This window comes from Lemur catta, chromosome 15, assembly GCF_020740605.2.
Source record: "Lemur catta isolate mLemCat1 chromosome 15, mLemCat1.pri, whole genome shotgun sequence".
Taxonomy (NCBI): Eukaryota; Metazoa; Chordata; class Mammalia; order Primates; family Lemuridae; genus Lemur; species Lemur catta.
In genome coordinates, this window is record NC_059142.1 from 35327137 (window position 1) to 35349672 (window position 22536).

At 55.7% G+C, this 22536-nt stretch overlaps 3 protein-coding genes across 11 annotated transcripts; 2 read left to right on the plus strand and 1 right to left on the minus strand.

The window, feature by feature from the left end:
• Positions 1-393: 393 nt before the first annotated feature.
• On the plus strand, positions 394-7272 carry PHOSPHO1 (phosphoethanolamine/phosphocholine phosphatase 1). Of its 6 annotated transcripts, none has more exons than XM_045526243.1 (4): positions 394-616; positions 3773-3868; positions 5671-6411; positions 6658-7272. In XM_045526243.1, the coding sequence occupies exons 2-4, from the start codon at positions 3824-3826 to the stop codon at positions 6679-6681; spliced, it is 810 nt and encodes a 269-aa protein (XP_045382199.1). In that variant the 5' UTR covers positions 394-616; positions 3773-3823; the 3' UTR covers positions 6682-7272. The 6 variants fall into 6 exon arrangements, with proteins under 6 accessions (XP_045382199.1, XP_045382198.1, XP_045382202.1 ...); XM_045526242.1 differs by having other exon boundaries at positions 395-723; XM_045526244.1 differs by lacking the exon at positions 394-616 and adding an exon at positions 1809-1932.
• A 366-nt stretch (positions 7273-7638) lies between these two features.
• ABI3 (ABI family member 3) lies at positions 7639-18283 on the minus strand. The gene is made up of 8 exons (XM_045526240.1): positions 17666-18283; positions 12662-12829; positions 11428-11604; positions 9845-9930; positions 9529-9624; positions 9143-9300; positions 8463-8600; positions 7639-8098 (listed from the first exon to the last, which is right to left on the minus strand). Exons 1-8 carry the CDS (start codon positions 17780-17782, stop codon positions 7935-7937), a joined length of 1104 nt encoding a protein of 367 aa, XP_045382196.1. The 5' UTR covers positions 17783-18283; the 3' UTR covers positions 7639-7934.
• Positions 17914-21367, plus strand: GNGT2 (G protein subunit gamma transducin 2). Of its 4 annotated transcripts, XM_045526247.1 has the most exons (4): positions 17914-18110; positions 19601-19710; positions 20794-20883; positions 21114-21367. In XM_045526247.1, exons 3-4 carry the CDS (start codon positions 20800-20802, stop codon positions 21237-21239), a joined length of 210 nt encoding a protein of 69 aa, XP_045382203.1. In that variant the 5' UTR covers positions 17914-18110; positions 19601-19710; positions 20794-20799; the 3' UTR covers positions 21240-21367. The 4 variants fall into 4 exon arrangements, with proteins under 4 accessions (XP_045382203.1, XP_045382204.1, XP_045382205.1 ...); XM_045526248.1 differs by lacking the exon at positions 19601-19710; XM_045526249.1 differs by lacking the exons at positions 17914-18110; positions 19601-19710 and adding an exon at positions 20515-20579.
• Positions 21368-22536: the final 1169 nt, after the last annotated feature.

Below are 22536 nucleotides of genomic sequence, written 5' to 3' on the forward strand. Positions count from 1 at the left end.
ACCGTGACTCCGCTGGATCAATCCGTGCACCATGGGGTTTAGAAACCGCGAGCGGAATGGGCCGGAGGTGGAGGTGCATTTCTGCACATCTCAGGATCAGAGCCCTGGAGGCGGCGGTTGAGAAAGTCCGCAGGGCTGGTGCTTGCGGGTGTGTGGGCAGGGATTTACGAACATGCCCACAACCGCTCTAATGTGCGTGCCCCATACCTGCGCTCCTCGGAAGGGACGTGCTCCATCGCCACCCTCCTACCCTTTCCCCCAGCGGCCAATCCCACCTTGGCTCGGGCTCCCGGAGCCTCCTCGGCAGCCGGGAGGCGTGGCCTCAGGTGGCCCGTCCCTTTGATGTGCGCCGGGTCCGCTGTGATTGGATTGTCGCTTGTGACGTGTGGGGACTGCGGTGGGCCCGGCTGCTGCAGCAGCCGCAGCGCCGGCCGCGGCTCCGGCTCCGGCTCCCGGGCATTTAAAGGGGACGCGGCGGCGGCCCGGGGGGATGGGGGGCAGGTGGAGGGGACGGCCCAGACGCACATCATCCACAGTCCCTCGGGACTGGAGGGACTCGTGAGCCGGAGCCCAGAAACCCGGGGGTGGATAAGACACCGCGTCCCCTCCAAATCCCGTAAGCACCCCTTGCTCCATCCTGCGCCCAAATACCTCAGCTACCCCCCCCCCACTCCTTACACTCCAAACTCAGCCGGGACAGACCTCTGCCGCCGCCGCCCCCACGTGAGTCCTGGGCTCTGGGAGGTAGGGGAGGGCTGGGGTCCCAGCGCGGGGTGGGGGCTGCGTGGAGTTTGAAGGCGCTCCTTCACGCGCCTGGCCGTGGGAGAGTCCTGGAACAGAGGAGTGAGTCCCCTTCTCTCTCCTACCCCGGGAACGTGGTGCACGGGTGTCCCTCTGTCCCCGACTCCGGCGAAGCCAAGGAATCGGTGCCCCCTTGCTCCCCGCCACCCACAAGTCCTCTCCCGGAGCTGCTCACCCCCCGCCCGCATTGGAGCGAAGCGCCCGCCAGCTGGGGGTGTGCCAGAGTGCCGGCTTTTCAGTCACCTCTAAAAATATCTCTCCCCCCACCCCACCGGCAGCTGCCACCTCCCTGCCCCTGCCCAGTGAGGATCCCCTCTCAGCTTGTCTGCCCAGGCAGGGAGAGCCCAGAGGTGACGCCTAGTCCCAAATGCCTCATGGGCACCAGGGCGCCGGGTCATCAGCGCCAGCTGGTCAGGACCTCAAGCTCACACACAGCCCAAGGGGGTCCCCAGGGGACTAGGGGACGCTCCAGCTGCAGTTTGCCCAAGAGGCACCAGAGATGACTGAGTTCTAATCCTGATTCTGATGCTGTGTGACCCCCACGATGTCAGCCTGACTTCTCTGGATCGCTATGTTTCCTATTTGCTAGCTGAGGGTGGTGAGCACGGAAGGTGGTCAAGCCGGGGAGGCTGTCTGGGGGAGGGAGGGAATTCCAGCTTAGTTGTTGGATCTGATTTCTCGTGATTGATACGAGGAGACTTGTTCTCGGCCAGAGAGAGCTTGTTACTGTTGTATTTCTGGGGTCCTCATGCCCCCATCCTCATCCTGCACATTTCTGGTGGAAAACTGTCTCAAAACTTTCCTTGGGGCTCCATCCATCCATTAAGATGGGAACTTCAAACTCAGGGTCTATGCCAGCCAGAGGCCTGTGACTCCCTTCCACCCCTTCCCACAGATTTAATCTGAGAGCATTTGTGTAAAAGACAGGAGGGAGCAGGTAGGTAGGAGTGTGCCTGGTATGGGATCAGGGAGGTGGCACTGCTTTTAGATGGGACAGTATTATGGACTCTCTGCCACTTCCTAGAAACACTTCTGTCCCTCTAGCCTGTGGGAGAAGCTCAGAGATCCTGCCCCATCTTTCTCTTTGGTGACCACAAAAGGATTTGATCACTCAGGACAAAGCTGCCAGAGGTGAGAGACCATTTGGAACATCACAGGAGCCAGATTCCATCTGCGGACAGGGTCCCTCTGACCCTGTGGGATGGGGTGGGGCATCACAGCATGGCCTCAGTTTCCAGGGGAAGAAACCCAGGAGGCCTGGCGTTCTCCCTGGAGACTAAAAGAAAGGAGAGCAACTCACCAAACAATAAGTGTTTTAACTGATTTCCCTAAATATTGTTAGATGAAAAAATGTGACCGTGTCTTTTACGATGAGAAATGAGTTTTGAACATAAAGATCAATAGAATATTTTTTTTAAAAAAAAGGTAAGAAAAGAAAACAAGAGCAAAGTAATGAGACCCTTTTCTATGGGTTGAAAGTTGGTCTCTGGGTGGCTGCCAGTGACACTTTTCTTTGTATCTGTCCCTTGCTTCTCCCCATGTGACACGTGCCTGTCCATGTTTGCTTTTACCATGACAGTGGCATCCCTGACCTTTCTCCTCTGACTCCCCTGGCCAAGGTTAACTGTGTAGACAGCCAGGATTCCAGAAGGCTGGAACTCCCAAATATGGACTGGGGATGGTCATTCCCGTGTCGCCAATGCCTCCCTCCTTTCCTTTCCCACCGTCTTCTCTTCCATCCCCTCCCTCTCTTTGCCCACTGCCCACCCAGCTTTGACCACCCCTCCCAATTCCAAGATTAAAAGTTCTTAGGGAAAAAACTGATACCCACTCCCCACCCCCACTGAAGGGTTTAATGCATGTGTGGTCAGGGAGTTGGGAGGGAGGGGGTACCTCAAGATGGAAGGTACTAGAGCCTGTGCCCTACTCCTGGGATGTGAGACATCTCTGTCCTGAGGGCAACTGCTTCTCCCTGCTGTCCTGGGATGGTGAGGGAAGAGTTTCACCTTGACAAAAGTCAGAGGGGTTTACAGTGTCACCCATTGCCACCACCAGAGGGCAGCAGCTAGCCAGACCCTTGCTCCTCTCCTGTTCTGGTCTCCTGGATCTCAATATCTAGCCAATCCTGTCCCAGCTGCCTCTGGTCTCTCATTCAAACCCAGGAGTAGGGGTGGGAGAGTAGGGAGGCACTGGAAGCTATAGGTGGTGTCCTTTGTAGCTGTCTCGGTAAAGTCCTCGAGAGGCCAAACCCAGTCCCCAAAGCCACACAGCAAAGTCCAGCAGAGATTTCAACCTGTCTCTCTTGTCTGACTGCTGGGTCCCTGAAAGCACAGGGGAGGCCAGTGTGGGATCACTTGTGGGGACCTGGCTGGAGGCCTCAGCCCCCCAGCTATGGTACAGTAAGCCCCGAGTCTTCTGCCTGTTCCCTTTTGGGGGCATAAGGAAGGCAACGCTGTGGCCAAGTGTTCATGAACCAGGCTCTGCCCTATGCGAACAGCATGGCAGTTAGTTAACCTCTCTGAGCCCTTCTCATCTGCCGAACTCATACTTTTGTGATGAGCTGTGAGAGAATAGGAGGGAAGGTGATTTGTAAACTGTGATGTACCATACACATATAAGGGGCCATGATCATTCTAGAGGAAAAAAGCACTAGTCTCAGCTCTGAGGCCTGGGTCTGATATCTGTCCCTGCCACTTACAGTAGGTGATCTTTGGGCAAGTCAGTTAACCTCTCTGGGTGTCCACTAATATCCTCTGGAATCTCTCGGGGTCGTAGGGGATTGCTAAGAGAATGCCTTAGCAAGGTGCTGTGTGGTCTGTAAGTGCTGGGCCTATGTGAGGGGTTGGTTTTTCTGAGACCCTGGGAGTGGCTCCTGGGGTTCAGCAGAAGGACCAAGCCCAGGTGGGTATTAGTGCTAGAAGCAAAGCCAGCCTACTGAGCATGCTCAAACAAATTTTTGTGGTTGTGACAGCTGGAGGCCGACTGAGTCCCTGCAGGTGGTGCCCAAGGTGATGTACTGACCATGAGCGGGTGTTTCCCAGTTTCTGGCCTCCGATGCCTGTCTAGGGTAAGTGGCTCCCTCCAGGGGTCTCTTAGGATGAGGCCTCAGCCCCTCCCTTTCCATCATGGGGTGGGAGGATCCTATCCAACCCTTTTTAGGCTTTGCCCTCACCTCCACTGGGGCTTCATTAATCCCTGGAAGCTTCCATCCCTGCTGTGGAGTCCTGATGTTTTACATCCTCAACTCCAGGAATCCTGGGCCACTGAGACTCCCAGCTGGATGTTGGTGAGACCAGAGGGCGACTCTAGGGATGAGGCTGGAGGGACAGTTGTGTGAGGGAGGCAGATAGGCAGGTTCAAATCCCAGTTCTGAAATGAGGAACTTGGACTTGTTTCACAAGGTGTGCCAGGCCACAAACATCCCAGGAATATTAGAGAGGGGGTTAGGAGAAACCAGAAGGAGGAATGGCTCCACCTTGATTAACTGGGGTGGGAGGCTGGGAGGCAGAGAGGGCAAGTGTGGATAACCGGAAGCTGCATGTGATCTGCTCGCTCTGTCCCTCTCATGCACTGGCAGGCAAAGGTGGCGGGTGTGCTCAGGGCTCCTGCTGACTCCGTTTGTTTGCCTTTGTGCTGTGACACATTCCCTGTTGTCCCCCATCCTCTCCCACACTGCCCCCCCAACCTCCTCTCCTCAACATGACTCTGGCCCATTTCCTGGGGCTCCCCCCACCCCTACTCTGCATTCCTGCCCAGCGGTCTGTCTCTGAGACCCCCTAGCATGACTTCCTCCTAGCCCCCCACCATGTCCCCATTACCTGCTCACTCCTCCTCTGCCTTTTCAGCCACTGCTGCTCTCTCTCCTCTCCCTTACCTGTCTCCCAGGTATGTCGTGGCCTGGTGCGGGAGGCTCCCACCTCCCTAAGCCCCACTGCTTCTCCTGCTGCTGTCTTGCTTCGGACTCTGGCAGAAACCCCACCCGCTGACACGTTCCTCCCGGGGAATTGGCAAGTGATTAGTGATGAGCTGTCAGCACAGGGCCCTAAAAATCTCTTAAAAAGATGTGCCCCACCCCGGGACCCCTGCCCCTGCCCAGGGCCATCTGGCCGGAAGTAGCTCCCAGAGAGCCTTCCTGGGTCTTGTGTGGTCAGTCTACCTACCTAGTTACTCCAAGGGCTAAAATCCAGTTCTCTGGCCAGCGCAGAGGCCCGGGCACCCAACCCTCTAGCCTGGCACTTAGCTCCCATCCAGGCCTCATTGTTCACTTGCCTTGGATGATGCCAAAAGGAAGGAGGAGTGGGCCTCCTTACTGTCCACCTCAATCCCACGACCCATGGGCTCCCCATGGCGCAAAAGGGGATGAGGAAGCTGCTCTAGTTGGGCGAATGGGTGGTTTCCCTTGACTCTGTTAGGGAATGAGGGAGTGGAGAGTTCCTGCCACTCTCTCTCTATCCACACCTACAACAGGGGCCTTTGGAAGTCTCCAGTACAGTCTAGTCCAGAAACCTTCCCAAAGTGGCGATCCTTGAAGCTGCTCTTCTTTTAAACTGACCCCTCGTGAAACCCCAGATAAGAGTAGCAGAAACAGAGAAGCCCTTCCGGGCTCAAGGGTAGGATGGTCCTCTGGGCATAAACCCCAGCGCAGTTAACTGAGAGGTGCCAAGCGGGGGGTAGGCACGGAAGGCTGGGGATGGGGGTGGTGGTGTGGGGGACTCCTCCCAGCTTAACCATCCTTGGGTCCTCCTCAGGTCTTGGATGTGCCAGCACCTCTGGCCGTGGCCCGCTAACCAGCCTCTCCCCGGCCGGCTCCCGCCGCGCCCCCTCTCGCTTGCCCCCTCCTCCTCCTGCTGCTCTCCCCCCTGCTCCCAGGACGGCGGGATGGCCGCGCAGGGCGCGCCTCGCTTCCTCCTGATCTTCGACTTCGATGAGACTATCGTGGACGAAAACAGCGACGACTCAATCGTGCGTGCGGCGCCTGGCCAGCGGCTGCCCGAGAGCCTGCGTGCCACCTACCGCGAGGGCTTCTACAACGAGTACATGCAGCGCGTCTTCAAGTACCTGGGCGAGCAGGGTGTGCGGCCGCGGGACCTGCGCGCTGTCTACGAAGCCATCCCTTTGTCGCCTGGCATGAGCGACCTGCTGCAGTTTGTGGCCAAGCAGGGTGCCTGCTTCGAGGTTATTCTCATCTCCGACGCCAACACCTTCGGCGTGGAGAGCGCGCTGCGCGCCGCCGGCCACCACGGCCTGTTCCGCCGCATCCTCAGCAACCCGTCGGGGCCCGACGCGCGGGGCCTGCTGGCGCTGCGGCCCTTCCACACACACAGCTGCACGCGCTGCCCCGCCAACATGTGCAAGCACAAGGTGCTCAGCGACTACCTGCGCGAGCGGGCCCACGACGGCGTGCACTTCGAGCGCCTCTTCTACGTGGGCGACGGCGCCAACGACTTCTGCCCCATGGGGCTGCTGGCGGGCGGCGACGTGGCCTTCCCGCGCCACGGCTACCCCATGCACCGCCTCATCCAGGAGGCGCAGAAGGCCGAGCCCAGCTCCGTCCGCGCCAGCGTGGTCCCCTGGGAAACCGCCGCCGACGTGCGCCTCCACCTGCAACAGGTGCTGAAGACGTGCTGAGGACGGCCGCCTGCAGGGGGCGCCCCGGGCGGACGGGCGGAGGAGGGGCCGGGGAGGGGGGAATTGGGAAAGACAAACCTAGTTTAATTACTCCCTTTCCCTTTTGCTTTGCTATGTCCCTGGGGGGGGGTAGGGGGTCTGGAATCTCGTCCCTTTGGGGGCTGAGGGAGGGGGAATTCGAAGCCGTCCCTATCTATGCAGTTAACCCAGCTAGGCTGCCTCCCCTAGTTCAGTTCCACCGCAAAAAGTTAACTTCCGGAGTCTGGACCAACGCGGGGTGTTTCCACAAACCGTGCCCTTCGAACTGGGAGGAAGGTGCTCCCGCAGGTGAGAGAAGGGACGTCTCCCCCTGCTGTAGCTGGGCGCCTGACCTCCCCTCCTCCAGTCTTCTGTCAAGGGAACCCAGGACCCCGACATACCGACTGTCCCAGGCCTTCTCTATCTTACTTCACCCACCACAACCCCAAGCTATTTCTGCACTCGCTACACCTTCTTGCCTTCTGCCCCCGGCCCATCCCTCTAGCACCCCCAAAGGAAAAAAAAAAAAGCCGGAGGGACCAGCGGCCTCGGCCTCCCGGTGGTGGAACGAGGAAGCACACTGTCCCGCTCGGGTCTGGCCAGCCAGGGACCTGGTAGCGTGTGACAGTGTTCTCCTCGCACCCCAGCCTCGTCTATGCAGCAAGAGACCAGGGACTTCACCAAAGTCGCCCCGGTGGGCTGGGCCCTCTGCGCCCCCCTCCTCTTGTTTGGAACAGAAAGCCATGATGATTCTAAGCTGAACCAGCGAAACCCAAGCCCCTCCTCCCTCTGGTGTTTTAGAACTATAAAGGAGGTGAAGGGGAAGAGACGACTGAGATCTCTTGCGCCGCAGTCTTGGGGTGATAGTGAGGTTGCTTTCTGCTCCCAGAGAGCCCCACTTAAGTCAGGAATATCGTCTCCATGCTTGGGCAAGTGCCCAACTTGAGAAACCAAGACTGAACACAACACACACAGCAAGCCGTGGGCAAAAGAGCCAGTTGCAGTCAATGACTGCAGAGGCATCTGGGGTCTAGTGTAGGTGGCACTTAGTGAGTACTGAGGAAATGGGAGAGGGGCAGCTGCTAGGGGCAGCTGGGGTGGGAGTGGTGGGCTGTGATTAGCAGGATCCTTAGAATGGAGATGCCATTCAATCCCCCTTCTCCCTTGGCCCCTCTCCCTGCGGGGCAGTCATCAAGAGGTCATTGGTTTTATTCAAAGTTGGCACTTGCAGCTGGAGACCCCACCCTGCATAGAGTAGCGTTTCCCTGCACAAACTGCTTGGCCTTCAGTTCTTTCCCCTGGGCAGCAGGTCTCGGTACCTCCTCACTCTCCCTGGGCCCCCTTACCTCCACCGTGGGGGCAAGGGGCAGGAAACAGCTCACAGCCGGAGAGGTGGGCAGACCTAGTCCAGCCATGACAGGTGCTGGGGTGGCTGGGGCTCAAGAGGCCCACTCCAGCAGAGCCTTGGTCAGCTGAGCCCCAGGCGGTCAGCAGCTGGGCTCCACATAGTTCCCGGGGAAGAATCCAGTCCCCTCTGAGCTGACGCCCTCACACCAGCCGTCGGAGTAGCGTCGGGTGACGCAGATTACAGTGCCCTCAGGGAAGGAGAGTTCGTTGTCCTTCTGGCGAGTGTACGGGTACAGTGTCACCACTGCAGGGCAGGAGGAGAGGGTGCCATGAGATATGCCCCTTGCACCCTCCCCCCATGGGTATGCAGGGGCCTAAATACTGAACTCGTGCAGGGGAGAAGGCCACAGAGGAGGGCTTCCTTCAAGCCTTCAGGACCCCTCCTCAGCTTAATGCTCATACCAGGCCAGCTGCTCTCTTCCCAATTCGGTTCTAAGCTCAGTGCGTCAGAAAAAGTAGGGGCAGGGGGCAATAACAGGCTCAGACCTTTGCAGAGGGAGGGAAGAATGCCTCTGGGGTAGGAGAGTGAGGGGGTGGGGGGTCAGGGCAACAGAAGCCAGAAACCGGAAGATGGAATCTGGTGCCCTTCAGTCTCATGAGTCAGGTACCTTTCTCCAAGTATGTGGCAGGGACCCAGCTGGGCTCGTCCGACTCAAAGCCTGGCGGGGGTGGAGGCGGCAGCCCCAATTCATCTCCATCCAGGGGTGGAGGAGGGGGCAGGTCCAGGGGCAGGGGCAGCTCTGGGCCTGGGAGGGAAACCAGAAAGGCTGCACGTGAGGCACAGGGACCTCCCCTTCATTCATTTGCCTCTGAAAACTTCACTGCTGGACAGCAGGGCTCCAGAATCCACCCATTTTATGGTTGTCTTCCTCCAGCCCTTACCCGTCCTGGTCCTCCCACAATGCCTCTAGCATGTAGCAGGTGTTCAGTAAACACGGAAAGACTGAGCAGTGTAAGTTAGCCAGACTTTGCCACGTGTTAGCTGGGTAGCCCTTGAGCAAGTCACTTAACCTCTCAGCCTCAGCTGCTTCGTCTGTTAAATGAGAGCGTACAGATCCTCTTAGGGTTAAGTTTAGACGAGAAAATAGACGAGAAGCTTCGAACACGGCCTGGCATAAAGCGGGTGCTAAGTTAGTTCACCTCCGACTTCCCTCCCGTCCGCTCTCCTAGGACGAAGCGTTCGCTGAGGCTGGCGGGGTCTGATCCAAGAGGGGTGAGGTGAGGAGGCCCGTCGGGAGGTGAGAAAGAGACCCCGGGTCAGGAAGGAGGAGAGGGCGGAGTTCCTTACCCGGCGGGGGCGGGGACAGCTCCTCCAGCGGAGGGGGCGGCAGGAAGATCTCGTCCGCAGCTGGTGGAGGGGGTGGGGTCGTGGAGCCGGGGAGAGGTGGGGGTGGAGGTGCTGCCTGCCCCTTGGTCGTGGGGGCCCCACCGACACCTTCGCCGCTGCTGAAGGCCAGAGACAGCGGGGCTCGGATCGGTCGGGGGACGTCTCTAACTCTGCATCCCCAACCGGCCCCACCCCTCCACTCCTAAGCCCCGCCTCCGACTCTGCCCCAACTCTGCACCTGCGACCCGCAGTCCTCTCAACCCCTGTAGTCACTGTGACAACCCACAGGAGGCCCCCATCAAAAACCACCGCCCGCCCACCCACTCGGACTTGTTATTAGGGCTCACCCGGCCGAGGCCAGGGAAGAGGCGGATGAGGCTGCAGAGAGCTTGCCATCGCGCACCACGGGGGGCTGCACCGGCTCGGGGATCCGGGGGGGTCTCCTGGGGAGGGGGAGTATCGTGAGCAGGGAAGCAGGGCAAGCAGGGCCGGCCGGGTGCGAGGAGGAGGAGGCGGCGGCTGTCAGAGGAGGAAGTTTGGCGCCGGGCATAAACATGGCATGATGGGCACAAGGCAAGGCGGGGGGCGTGCCGAGGGGGGGAGCAGAGTTTCAGGATGGCGCGGGGCAGGGCCAGGCTGATTTGGATCGCAGCGAGGCCTCACCCCAGCGTGGCAGAAACGGGTGTGGCAGGCGCCTTGATGCTCTTTCGAGACAGGGTCCCGGTCCGCGACAGCTGCGTGCTCAGGTCCTGCGAGGGTGCAGGGAGTGGGGCTGGCATCTGAAGTGGGGGGGCCAATCCCCACCCTCATCCCAAAGAGGAAATGGGGGAGAGGCGGAGGAGAACTGGGAGGGAGCGCACCGGCACAGCAAGTTCCCCCTTCCACTTCCCAGGCCCCTCTCCCACCCTTCCCCCAGCCCCACCGCCCTGTCGTCATTGCCTGGGCCTTGGGCCTCAGTTCTGCCGACAGCCACTTCCTCTGTGCAGCCACAGCGGGCTGAGTGGGCCCATCACCCCCTTTCCTCCCCAAGACCATCTCAGAGCCGGGGAGCTGGAGCCCTGGCTGGTCCCCTTTGATTAGACCCAATCCCACCAGGGACTGAGGAGCGGTGAGCAAAGGACAGGACACATCACACTTAGAAGTCTCCCACCTCTCATTTTCGCAGACCTGTGGAATTGGCTTTGGGGAGTTCAGGGCAGACAGGACCAGGACCCAGGACACTTAGAGGGAAGTATACAAATGACAGGGTGTAAACCCATATGCAAGAGGACACCTCTGTTAGCGATGGGGTTTCCCCAAAGGTGAGCACATGGGAAATGATATTCTTTGTTCGTTACATTTCACTGCAGACAAGACAAAAGGGACCTGAGCTGAAGCATAAAGAGTTTAAATTGAGGGCCGGGGCCCCCGCCTGTAATCCCAGCACGTGGGAGGCAGAGGCGGGAGGATCGCTTGAGCCCAGGAGTTCAATTCAAGACCAGCATGGGCAACAACCAGGCTCTGTCTCAAAAAAAAAAAACAAAAGAATTTAAGTTGGACAATAGGAAGAACTTGCTGATGGGGAGGAGGCCTGGTGACCAAAGGAGATAGTTTAGTTTCCCCTTTTGGGGGGACTGGTATGTTAAGGATATGAAGGGAGTCATTTAGACCCAGAGACTCCTAATCTAATCTGGGATGTTGAAGTGTGGAGACGGGAGTTGACAAATGGGATGGGTGTGTGTGTGTGTGTGCGCGTCTGCCCTCTCCTCCCGTGCAGAAGGAGATGGGCTGAGAAGAAAATGCCAGAGTCATGCCCCTCTCTCTCCACCATGTCCCCTTCGTGTGGCTGCATCCCCGGCCCTTCCCACCAACAGCAGCTCTGGGGTGACTGCTCGGTGCAGTGACCTCAAACCCCAGACAGAGGAAGTTGCTGTTCTCATGTGGCTGGGGAGCCACTCTCATGCACACCCAGGCCTTCTCCCTTCCCCCTCTTCCCCTTCCCACACAGCCAGCACCCGCAAGGGGAGGGGGGGTGTGCAGGATCTCACACTCAGCATCTGAGCACAGGGTAAGGGCCAGCTACGGAGGGAGGGCGTCATGGAGGGATTACAAAATGATGGGGGCTCAGCATAATGGCTTCAGAGTGAGGAAAGAAAGGGGCTGTAGGTTGAGACAAGAATGCACAGGGGAATTGGGGACCTGGAGAGAAAGGGGCCATGAGGCAGGAGAGGGTGGGTTGCGGGGAAAGAGGAGGCCCCTCTCCCTACCTTGATCCCATGGCCAATGTCATCCAGGCAGCCAAAGTTGAGGGGTCTCCTGTAGTAGGGCGTGAGTGGGGGCAGGCTCTGGGGGGTGATGACCTTTTGGCCGGGGGGCAGCCGCTGCACAGTGGCTAAGGTGCCAATCTCCCTCCGGGCCACCTTCTCCATATGCATGTTCACCATCTGCATGACAGGGTTTGAGGTGACAGTGGGGCAGTCTGTGTCCATCACCCTTCCCCCTGAGGGAGGAAGAGGACAGCGACTTTTAGGTGGGGGTGGGGATCATGGGAGGCAGTGAGGTCCAGACAAAGAGTGAGTTTTGTTCCCAAGGCCACACAGCAGTTGGGAAAAGAGTAGCAGGGAGAGGATGGAGCCACTTTGGAGTCACTTCCTGGTGGAAGCAAATGAGGGTTATTATTAGCTGAGCAGGAACAGAAGGAAAAGAGAAAATACAACATCCCTGGGGATGCTGGAAAGAGACGAGCTTGGGGCTGGCTTGGGAGCAGAGTAGGGTGACATAGAAGTGGCAGAGCATGGAGGTTGGATCAGCTCTCCCCTTTGGGGGACAAATAAGTGAATTGACTTCCTCTTGGAATGTTCCATGGAGAAATCTACAGCACTGAAAGGGTGGGAGCTGCAGTCTGCTGGGGTGAGAGGAAAAGACACACCCCACACGCTGCGCATGTGGGTGATGTGCAGGCCAGGCCGATCTGTAGCCGGATCTGTGCATGTGCTGTGTGGGGCAATTCCTCGGTCAAGGATCCAGGAAGGAAGGAGGAGGGTGTGTGTGCTGGAATGGGTGGGTGGGGGTGTTACTGTGTGGTGGTGGCAGTGCTTCCAGGGCTGAAGATGGCCTTGCCAAGCAAGCATCCTGGGTCTGGAACATTTATTAAGTCATCGCCTGATTTAAATGCAAACAGGGTCCATTAGCGTCTGTCCTGTACTATTCAGCCACTGTAATTAGTAGACATTACTTTCTAATGTCCAGGGTAGAATTTAGAGAAAGAAAAAGCTCTGCCTTTAGGGAATTCACAGGGTGACGGGGCAGCTAGGCCCTCTCCTGAGACATAGCCACAGAGATAAGGAGGTCCCCAAAGCTTGGGAAGTGCCCACCCTCTGCAGTAGAGTAGGGCGTTTGCACGTGGAGGCAAGCAAGCAGGAAGGAACTTTAGCTGCAGAAAATGTCTAAGTGGGCTGAAGAGTTGTGGCCCGATGCACGATGCCTTCCTGCACCGCTTACCTGGTCCAGCGTGCTTACTCGGGCTTCTACCTGCCGCAGGGAGGCTCCCTGCAGGTCCAGCATACGCAGAGTGTGCCCAGCCAGGTTGCCCACCTGGTAGGCCACGCTAGCCAGTGCCTGGGTGGTGAAGGCCATGGTCTCCTCCAGCGCCTTCCGCTTGTCTGTGGCCTGAAATACACACAGCCCTGGGCTGAGGGCAGCATCTCCCACTGGGTGGGGTGGGATGGGATTGGATGTAGTGAAGGTGGGGGCTGAATTGGGAGAGTGTGGCAACCCTTAGATGTTTGAGGTGGCTTCCATAAGAATGACATTGTAGTAAGAGGGACTCTGGGGACATTAAAAAAAAGTGAATCTGCAGCCTTGGGGAATGGGCGCAAGGGGAGGGAAAGATACCCCTCCTCAAATAGTCAAGCTGAGGATTGAGTTGAGATGACCTAGCTACCTTCCTGAAGACTTCAGTAACAGGGTGTCCTTTTGGGGCTTGCAGGCAGTGAATAGTAGAAAGGGAAGAGGAAGGCACTGCTGGCTGGAGCAGACATTCTTAAACTTGAAAGACACCAGCCAACTTCAAGCCCCAACTCAGACCTTCAAACCCTAAGAGAGAGGCCAATGAATGTGTGCCATTAAAAGCTCTCTCCCGCCAGGCGCGATGGCTCACACCTGTAATCCTAGCACTCTGGGAGGCCCAGGTGGGAGGATCACTTGAGCTCAGGAGTTCAAGACCAGCCTGAGCAAGAGTGAGACCCCGTCTCTACTAGAAATAGAAAAAAATTAGCCAAACAACTAAAAATAGAAATAAAAAATTAGCTGGGCATGGTGGAGAGGAGTGCCTGTATTCCCAGTTACTCGGGAGCCTGAAACAAGACGATCTTTGGAGCCCAGAAGTTTGAGGTTGCTGTGAGCTAGGCTGATGCCACAGCATTCTAGCCCCCGGGCAACAGAGTGAGACTCTGTCTCAAAAACAAACAAACAAACAAGGTCTCTCTCAGTGACTCTTGTGTTCCTTATTTAGCTCCAGTCTGCAGGTTGGTGTTTGGTAACTCAGATAAGGAAAGTGAAGCCCAGAACACAGAGACTTCATTCATTCATTCTCTCTAATAGCTTCCCAATACACTAAGAATAAAATCCAAGCTTCTAACCACGGCCTATGTACAGCACCTTGGATCTGGCTCCTGCCTTCCTCTTCACCTTCCCTCTTTGTTTTCACCCCTCCAGCCACAGTGGCCATTGGGTTTCTGAGCAAGTTAGATTGTTTCTACCTCAGGGCCTTTGCACTTGCTGTACTTGCTTTTAGAATCCTTCTCAGTAGCAGGTCTCAGCAACTCAGAGACACCTTCCCTCACCATTCTAGCTCAGATTTCCCCCAGCTCACCTCTTCGTTGACCCTCTGTCATATTTACCCTGTTCTCTTTTCTTCTTGACATTTAGCACTATCGAACATTATCTATTTACCTTTTTATCTATTCCCCCCTCTGCTAAAATGGAAGTGCCATGAGAGAAGGGAACTTGTCTGTTTCATTCTTTATCCTATCCTGGAATACTGCCCAACACACACAAGATACTTCATAAATACGCACTTGTGAGTTAATTAGCAGGTCAAATGGGAATCAAAACACCAGCTGGGCACGTTCCTACTGCATGCCAGGCCCTGTGCCAGGCGCCAGCCAGGGTCACACTGCCAGTTGGTGGAGGAGGGGTGGGCAGGGAGTGGTGAAAACAAGAGTTTTTTTCATTCCCAGATCAGACCGTGGGGGCTGGGGCAAAACTTCTCTGGTCTTTGGTTCCCCAGGCAGCTTCCTCATTCCCGGTCAGGTCATAGAGTTTGCTAAAGTCTAGCCTCTACCTTTCTCAGGAGGCAGGGGGTGAGTCGAGGGCAAATCTGGGGCAGGGGATGGACAGGCTAGGCTGCACACTGGGGTCCCCTTGCTTGGGCCCTCAGGTGCCCCTTAGCACCTGTCACTGCAGAGCAGACCTAGAAATGATCAGAGAGGGGTCCGGACAGAGACCAGGTGCCTCCGGGGTAGCCCAAGCCAGAGCCTTCTGGGAAGCCCATGCTGTGGTTCTCCCCTCCCTGCCTTTCTGTTCCAAAAATGGGAAAGAGATGCTCATTTGCATGCCAATTTACACAGTATCAGTATATGTAACCAAAATTCCATCTCACCAGCATAGGTCACCGAGAGCCTTGACTAGGCAAAGAAATCACCTCAGGATGCTAAAACCAGAAAGGGTAGCAGGTCTTGATCTAGTTCGAGACCTCCCTTGAATAAGTCAGGAAACAAGCCCAGAACACACCAGTGACCACTCCTCCATCTCCACCCACATTTCTTAGCTTGCCTCCCTTCTCCTGCACTGTCCCCTCCCTGGGCTGACATGTGGAATTGTCAGCCCAAACAGGAAAAGAAAGTATCTGCTTGGGCTCAGCTCTGAGCACCTCAAGCCTGGAAGCCTACTGACCCCTGACTGTGATCTTGGCCCACAAGTTAGGTTCTGGAGGGACAAGGGTCTGGGATCCATGCTGGAGGCTGACTGCTTGTTCATCATGCAAATTGCCCCGTCTGTAAACTCAATCAACCCTGACTGACGACTCTGCAGCTGACCCTAGTCTGCCTTCCTTAAGTCCCCACAGGTTTCCTGACACCTGGTTGGCGGTTGAGGGGTGGGGAGGATGGAGGGCATGGGAACTAGTCCTTATTCAAGAGCAGTTCTGAGAAGTCATCCAAAACCTTCCCAGGCATTTGCTCCCCAGACAAAGATCCTCAGAGAAGCCAGGAAAGGGAACTGGTTGTGTGGTCTGGTAGTTAATGTTCTGCAAGAAGGACACAGGAGTCCAGGGATTCCAGCCTGGGTCAGGGTTTCCAATGCACTGCATGTTTTTGCAAGGACCACTTCTCCTCCCTAGAAGTGAGTGTTATTCTCCATCCTTCTGATGAATGCTAATAATAATAGTAACAGTGGCCAGGCGTGGTGGCTCACGCCTGTAATCCTAGCACTCTGGGAGGCTGAGGCGGGTGGATCATTTGAGCTCAGGAGTTCGAGACCAGCCTAAGCAAGAGTGAGACCCCCCGTCTCTACTAAAAAATAGAAAGAAATTATCTGGACAACTAAAAATATGCAGAAAAAATTAGCCGGGCATGGTGGCGCATGCCTGTAGTCCCAGCTACTTGGGAGGTTGAGGCAGGAGGATCGCTTGATCCCAGGAGTCTGAGGTTGCTGTGAGCTAGGCTGACCCCAGGGCACTCTAGCCTGGGCAACAGAGTGAGACTCTGTCTCCAAAAAAAAAAGAAAAATAGTAATGGTGATAGCTGTTCCTTCTTAAGGACAGGCACTGGGCTGAATGCTTTAATATATTGTCACATTTAACCCATGTAACCACCCCTGAAGGAAAGTGCGGGGAAACTTGCCACAGGTCCTGCAGTTGGTAGGTGGCAGAGCTGGAAATTGGACTCAGGTCTCTGTGACCCCAAATTGTGTGTTCACACCATGTGTGCAAAAGAGAACCCATGAGGAAGCACTTTGAGATGCGCAGAAGTTATGGAAGGAATGGAAAGGACTCCTGTCCATAGGGTGAGCATGCCTCTCGGCGATAGGGCAACCAGCTGGTTTGCAAGCCACGTTCCATCTCATCTACAGGTTGGTCACTCAACATCTGTACGGATCGAAATTATCCCCAGGGTAGCATTTTCACCTAGTGGTATGGAGAGTGGGCTCTGGAGTCAGGTTTCTGGGTTTGAATCTGGGCTCTGCACTAGTGTGGAGACTTTTGGGAAAGTGACATAACTTTCCAAACCTCAGCTTCCTCATTGTGTAGTGGGAAAAGTACTCATCTCACAGGCTTGGGGTGAGGAAGAAATGAGGCCACGCCAGTAATATATATGCCTGGCCCAACGTAAGGACACAAAGCATGTTAACTGTCATTATCATTGACTCTCATTTCCCCATAAACACTTGCTCATTTTTTTTCTCCTTCCAACATTCTTACTACGATAGGAGGTCCCTGTGCCTCTTCTCACAGTTTAGTTATTACGTGTTAATTGATAAAGTTTTATCAATAAAAAATTTAAAAAAGAAAGAAAAATAGAGTTTTGCACAAGAGGTAACAGGTTTAGCCTGGAGCTCTTAAGGAATCGGAGGACAGAGAGTGCACATAAACTGTCTTCAAGTCATGCAGTGTGTCAAGGGGCATAAAGAAAGGAAAGGAAAGGAAAGGAATGAGCTCCGTGTCAAACGACAGGGACTGGTGCCCGTCTCTGCCATTTGGAGCTGTGTGACCTTGGACAAGGCACCCGGCCTCCCTGAGCTGCTGTTTCCACATCCATAAAATAGAAATTATAATACTTGTCTCATGAGGTAGGCATGAGGATCCGTGAAATGTCAGAAGAGTTCCATCACGGTTAAGTGGCCTTGCCTCTCCTCCCTTGTTCTGGGGTCTATATTTTCAATCCTGGAACAGCCACACAATGTCAAAAGCTCTTCTACAATGCCACCTGCCTCACTTTTTGCTGGAAGCCCACTCCCAGCAGTCATGCCAGCCATCCCCCTGCCTCTGCGTGAGACCTCCTGTCTCTAACCCAGCCTACTCTGACCTCTCCCCGCTGTCCCCCGAATGTCAGGGAAACAGCTCCTTTCCCTCATCCCCCTCAGGTTCGCTAAGCTGTCTGGGAAGTTCTGAAGCCCACGCAGGGCCTTCACGCCCAGCATGAAGTGCGAGGACAGGGCTTTGGGTCTCTGGGCCGTCTCAGGGAGATGCACCTGGGTGAGGCCTGAGAGCAGGATGCAATGGTGCTGGCTGTCTGGCCACGTCCCAGCTCTGAGACAGGGCACATGCCAGGGTAGCAGGGGGTCAGGGGTAAGTTTTGGGGACTGGGAGAGGGCCTGGAATGGGAGGATTTCTCGGCTAAGGGCCTGACAAGCACCTGTCAGGATGGCTCCCTCGGCCCCGCGTGGGGCTGGGCTGCTGGGCCCCCAGAGCGGCTGGGGAGTCCGGCCTGTGCTCGCTCCACTTACCTGCACGTAGTTGTTCTCGCAGTAGTCGGCGACCCGCAGCAGGGCGCTGTGGTTGCCCCGCAGAGCCTCTCGGCCTGTGGGGATGTCAAACTCCTGCAGCTGCTGCAGCTCCGCCATCACCCCCAGCCTCCGTCTGGCTCCCCGGGGAGCCCGCGGGTTTCAAGCCTCACCCTGCCCTTGATTGGTCGCTCTGCCTTCCCTCCCTCTCACTGCTTTTGGTTTCCTCTGTGTGAGAGAACCAAACCTGCCTGCAAAGGGCAGGCATGCTCATTCCGGGACAAGAGGAAGTCAGTCCCTGCTCCCTGGGCCTGCGCCTCTCTCTCCCCTGCCCAGAGGAAGGGGGAAGCCAGAGGCCTGTTTGGGGGCCCAGCCCCCAATCCCACCCAGCAGAGGAAGCCAAGGTCGGGGCAGCTGTGATTGCTCCCTGGTCCCAGAGAGGAAACTGGTGGGTGGGGGGATGGGGTAGGAGACTAGGGAGGAAGGGGGCTGGCCTGTTATGGGGGGGGAAGGTGGACTTTCCACTCATGGAAGGGGGGAGGAAAGGGCAGAGGGTGGGGGCTTCCTTGGGAAGCTCAGGGATGAGTCACCAAGGGACGAGGGAGTGGAGGGTGGATAGGATATGGAGGCCAGTCACTGCAGGGGACTGTGGGGCGGCAGCAATGGAAAAGGGCCTATGCATCAGCAAGAGTCAGGGTTGGCCCCAGGAAGACACAAGGAAGACAGAGGTTCCCAGAGAAGTGTCGCCAAGCCTGCAGAGGGTCATATTCGGTTAAGGTCTGCTCTACATACCCTGTGCCTGATGGAGGCAGGACAAGATAAGATTGACCAAGTGTAACGTGAGGAACTCTGATTAGACAACAGGAAGGACTTGGATTTGAGACGCACCAGGCTCCAATTCCAGATTAAATTGTTGGTTTTAGGAAGCAGCTGTGCACAGAGCACAGAGCCTAGCGCAGGAGGGAGGGGCTGTGGGTCACCCTTTAACAGCAGAGTTGGACTTGACTACCCCAAGGATCCTGTTCTGATCTCAGATTCTTAGAGCTCACAGCTTGAGTGGGACTCAGGTCCTGGAAGGGAAGTTAGGATGGATCACGGGCTCCTTCCTACCCCTCCCACCAACCAGTCTGTCATCCTAGAGGCAGGAAAATAAGAGGGGGAGGTGTGGTGGCAAAAAATATGTGCCTTCCCCACCAGACTGGGAGCTTCCTGGACTAGGATGGGGCAGGCGTGCAGGAAGGGTGTGAATATGCCATATTGGTCCCTCAGCTTCTGCTCATAGAGAGGATCCCTTGTCATTGCACAAGTGTCAGCCAGAGCAGGAGCTCGGTGTCTGTTAGATGGCATAGCCCTTGGGTGATCCAGGGAGGAGACCAAGAGAAAGACCAGGATGTGGGACCTGAGCTCAGGGACTGCAGATAAGGGAGACTCACACTCAGGGCTCAGGGGGAGGCGTGGTGGCAAGAAGCATGGACACAGGCATGAGGTGGTACCAATTGGTGTAGCATCATAAGGGAAGATACACTTGTATTGAATGAGTGAATGTAGAGTGAGCTAGGAGAGCCTTGGAAGGTGAAATCGTGGGGAACCAATGAGGGGCACAAAGGCTTCTTGGTTAGGGAAGCTACGAGCTGGTCTAGGACTTGTCTCTCGGGAGGAACAGCCTCAGAGCAGGCTCAGAGGTAGAGGACCAGGAGAGAAAGAGGAGGCAGGGGAAGGGCAGCAGGTGCGATAGAGTGCAAAGTGGGGAAATTGGAACCCTGGGGACTTTAGAGGCAGCCAGATGGAAGGTGGCCTCTGTTTCCTGCTTTGTTTTTGTGGGGAGATGTCAATGTCTCTCAGTGCTCGTAGCAGTGAGGGCTTGGAGGCTCAGGCAGTGGACGGGCTTAGAACCTTGAGCCTATGATCAGCTTAGGCAGCAGAGATTTTGGTTTCCAGACCATCTGCTTTATCCGAAGATTTTCAGCTGATGAGGAGCTAGGAGGCTCAAACACCATCTCGTCTGGGTCCTGGCCAGGTGACTTGGAGAGCGCGCTCTTCCCTGGCAGGTGAGAGGGGCTGCAGTTGCCCTGGGCTGGGATGTAGTGTTAGTGTTACTGAGGTTAGGCCCCAGGGAGGCCTTCCTAATAACTCTGCAGTGATAATAATGGCAATAGTTTTATTAGTAAAAATAATAATAAATGTATCATATTCATTATGTGCCAGGCAGTGTATTAAAATATATATATATGTATATATATATATTTTTTTGAGACAGAGTCTCGCTCTGTTGCCCGGGCTAAAGTGCCGTGGTGTCAGCCTAGCTCACAGCAATCTCAGACTCCTGGGCTTAAGCGATCCTACTGCCTCAGCCTTCCGAGTAGCTGGGACTACAGGCATGTGCCACCATGCCCAGCTAATTTTTTCTATATATATTTTTAGTTGTCCAGCTAATTTCTTTCTATTTTTAGTAGAGACAGGGTCTTGCTCTTGCTCAGGCTGGTCTCGAACCCCTGACCTCGAGCCATCCTCCCACCTCGGCCTCCCAGAGTGCTAGGATTACAGGCATGAGCCACCGCACCCGGCCTATTAAAATATTTTATGTGCATTATTTTCTTAGTACTCCCAGCAATAATATGAGGTAGGTACTATTATTATACCCATTTTGCAGATGGGGAAACTAAGACTTAAGGAGGTTGAGAGACTTGCCTAAGGCCACACAGTGTGGAAGCAGCAGAGCTGGGGTCAGAGTTGGAGTCTGGCAGGCCCCAGAGCCCCTTCTCTTGGCCACTAGGGTACACTCTCCCCTGCCAGGACCTGGAGACAAAAGAGAAAACATCCAACCCAGTCATTGTGCGGAACAACAACTTTGCTTCCTGAATCTTCTTCATTGCAAGAAACTCCTTTTTTCTTCCTTCTCTGCTTCCTCCTTAGACAGGTCCTTATCTAGAGGCAAAAATTGTCCCTCCCCCATCAGACTGGGAGCTTCCTGGGCTAGGGTGGGGCCACGGTGCAGGAAGGGGGTGCGTTATGCTGAGTGATAAGGGATACGGCAGGGAGAGGACAGAAGTTTAGGTGTGGGGGCAGCGGGAAGGGCTGATGGGATTTGCAACGCTGGCTGCTAAATCCTTCTGGGGACCGTGTCTGTCCAGGGCAGGATGACCCAGGAGCTCAGCGAGAAGGACCTGCTGCGGATGGAGGTGGAGCAGCTGCAGAAGGAAGTGAAGAACTCAAGGGTCCCGGTGAGCCTCCTCGCCCCTCCCTGCTCATCCCTTCCTGTTCCCAGTGGAGCTGGGACGCGAAGGCGGAAGTGATGGAAAGGCATCACTTTCCAGCACAGCAGAGGCAGCGAGAGGTGCCTCTGGGATGGGGTAGGATGTAGGCGGCTGGAGTTTGACTCCAAGAAGCGCCACCTTCCCGTCGGATCCTGAGAAAGCTCCCGGGGCTGTAACCATATCTCGTGTTCTCACAGATTTCCCAGGCGGGAAAGGAAATCAAGGATTATGTGGAGGCCCAAGCCGGAAATGACCCTCTTCTCAAAGGCATCCCTGAGGACAAGAACCCCTTTAGGGAGAAAGGCACCTGCATGATAAGCTGATGGCACCAGAGCCCTCACCCCGAATGTCTGTCCCTCCTCCGCCAGGACCAAGTATCCTAGGACACCCAGGGAGCCAGTGAATTTTCACCTTCTGTTCGTCACAGAATGAGTAAAGATTCCTGAATGAAGGTGGCCTTGTGCATCTATTTCCCAATCCCACCTTCCACTCTTTTCTCCTCCCCCTCTGGGTCCCTGCTGCCCCGGCTGGGAATACTCCGAGGAGAACTCTGGATGGCTGAGCAGCTGGCACTGTGGGTGGCAGGGTGTGGAGAGCCATCCTTAGGAAGCACTTACTCCTCCTTAGAACCAACCCCTGCAACCTTTTCCCTCTGCTCTCTTCCTAGGAAAAAGGCATTTCCCCATTACAATAGTTTGGGTTGGGGCCCCGGGGTCAAGGGGTCCTTATTTCCCATCTCATATCCTATCCTATGGCCCTCTTCTTAGCCATTTAGATCCCCCCAGATGACCCTATGACAAAAAGAGTTTTGTGAAGTTATGATTTCATGATTTATTTAATATTGTTGAGTGTCTACTATGTGCCGGGAACCCGGGATGGAAGAGTGGGTAGGACTAACACGGCTCCTGTTTTCATGTAATTTTGCAGAGAAGACATGAAGCAATTTACAGTGAAGTCTATAAAATCTGCCATGGGGGCCGGGCGCAGTGGCTCACGCCTGTAATCCTAGCCCTCTGGGAGGCCGAGGCGGGTGGATCGCTCGAGGTCAGGAGTTCGAGACCAAAGAAATTAGCTGGACAACTAAAAATATATATAGAAAAAATTAGCCAGGCATGGTGGCGCATGCCTGTAGTCCCAGCTACTCGGGAGGCTGAGGCAGTAGGATTGCTTAAGCCCAGGAGTTTGAGGTTGCTGTGAGCTAGACTGACGCCACAGCACTTACTCTAGCCCAGGCAACAGAGTGAGACTCTGTCTCAAAAAAAAAAAAAAAAAAAAAGCTGCCATGGGGAGAGTCAAGGGCGGTGTAGGAGCACACAGCAGACAGACGACGGCAGTGAGCGTGGATGCGGGGCAGGTCAAGGTGGATGTGACGGGAGGGTTGCAGAACAGGGGCTAGCGAAACACGGGGCTGGAGAGGGGGGTCGGGGCCGGTCTTGAAGGACCTTTCCGTGAGCTCAGTCAGAAACTTCCTCTGTCATCCTAAGGGCAAAAGGAGTCCTAGGAAGGTGTCTGAGCAGCCGAGGGACAGGCTTCGTTTGGCAGAATGGGGACTGGACCCTGCTAAGGGCTGGGGATGCTGTGATGGGTGAGACTGGCTCCTAGGCCTTGTCAGCAAGGAGA

What these genes read in the sequence shown, in the direction of transcription:
- ABI3 (XM_045526240.1), bottom strand. Translation starts at nt 17,782, where the DNA reads ATGGCGGAGCTGCAGCAGCTGCAGGAGTTTGACATCCCCACAGGCCGA. An exon ending in TCTTCCCTGGCCTCGGCCGG is followed by an intron (nt 9,301 to 9,528) that starts GTGAGCCCTAAT and finishes TCTGGCCTTCAG; the next exon opens with CAGCGGCGAAGGTGTCGGTG. An exon ending in TGCCACATACTTGGAGAAAG is followed by an intron (nt 8,099 to 8,462) that starts GTACCTGACTCA and finishes CCTGCCCTGCAG; the next exon opens with TGGTGACACTGTACCCGTAC.
- PHOSPHO1 (XM_045526241.1), top strand. Translation starts at nt 5,557, where the DNA reads ATGTGCCAGCACCTCTGGCCGTGGCCCGCTAACCAGCCTCTCCCCGGC. An exon ending in TGCGCCTCCACCTGCAACAG is followed by an intron (nt 6,412 to 6,657) that starts GTGCTGAAGACG and finishes TGCCTCCCCTAG; the next exon opens with TTCAGTTCCACCGCAAAAAG.
- GNGT2 (XM_045526247.1), top strand. Translation starts at nt 20,800, where the DNA reads ATGACCCAGGAGCTCAGCGAGAAGGACCTGCTGCGGATGGAGGTGGAG. An exon ending in TGAAGAACTCAAGGGTCCCG is followed by an intron (nt 20,884 to 21,113) that starts GTGAGCCTCCTC and finishes GTGTTCTCACAG; the next exon opens with ATTTCCCAGGCGGGAAAGGA.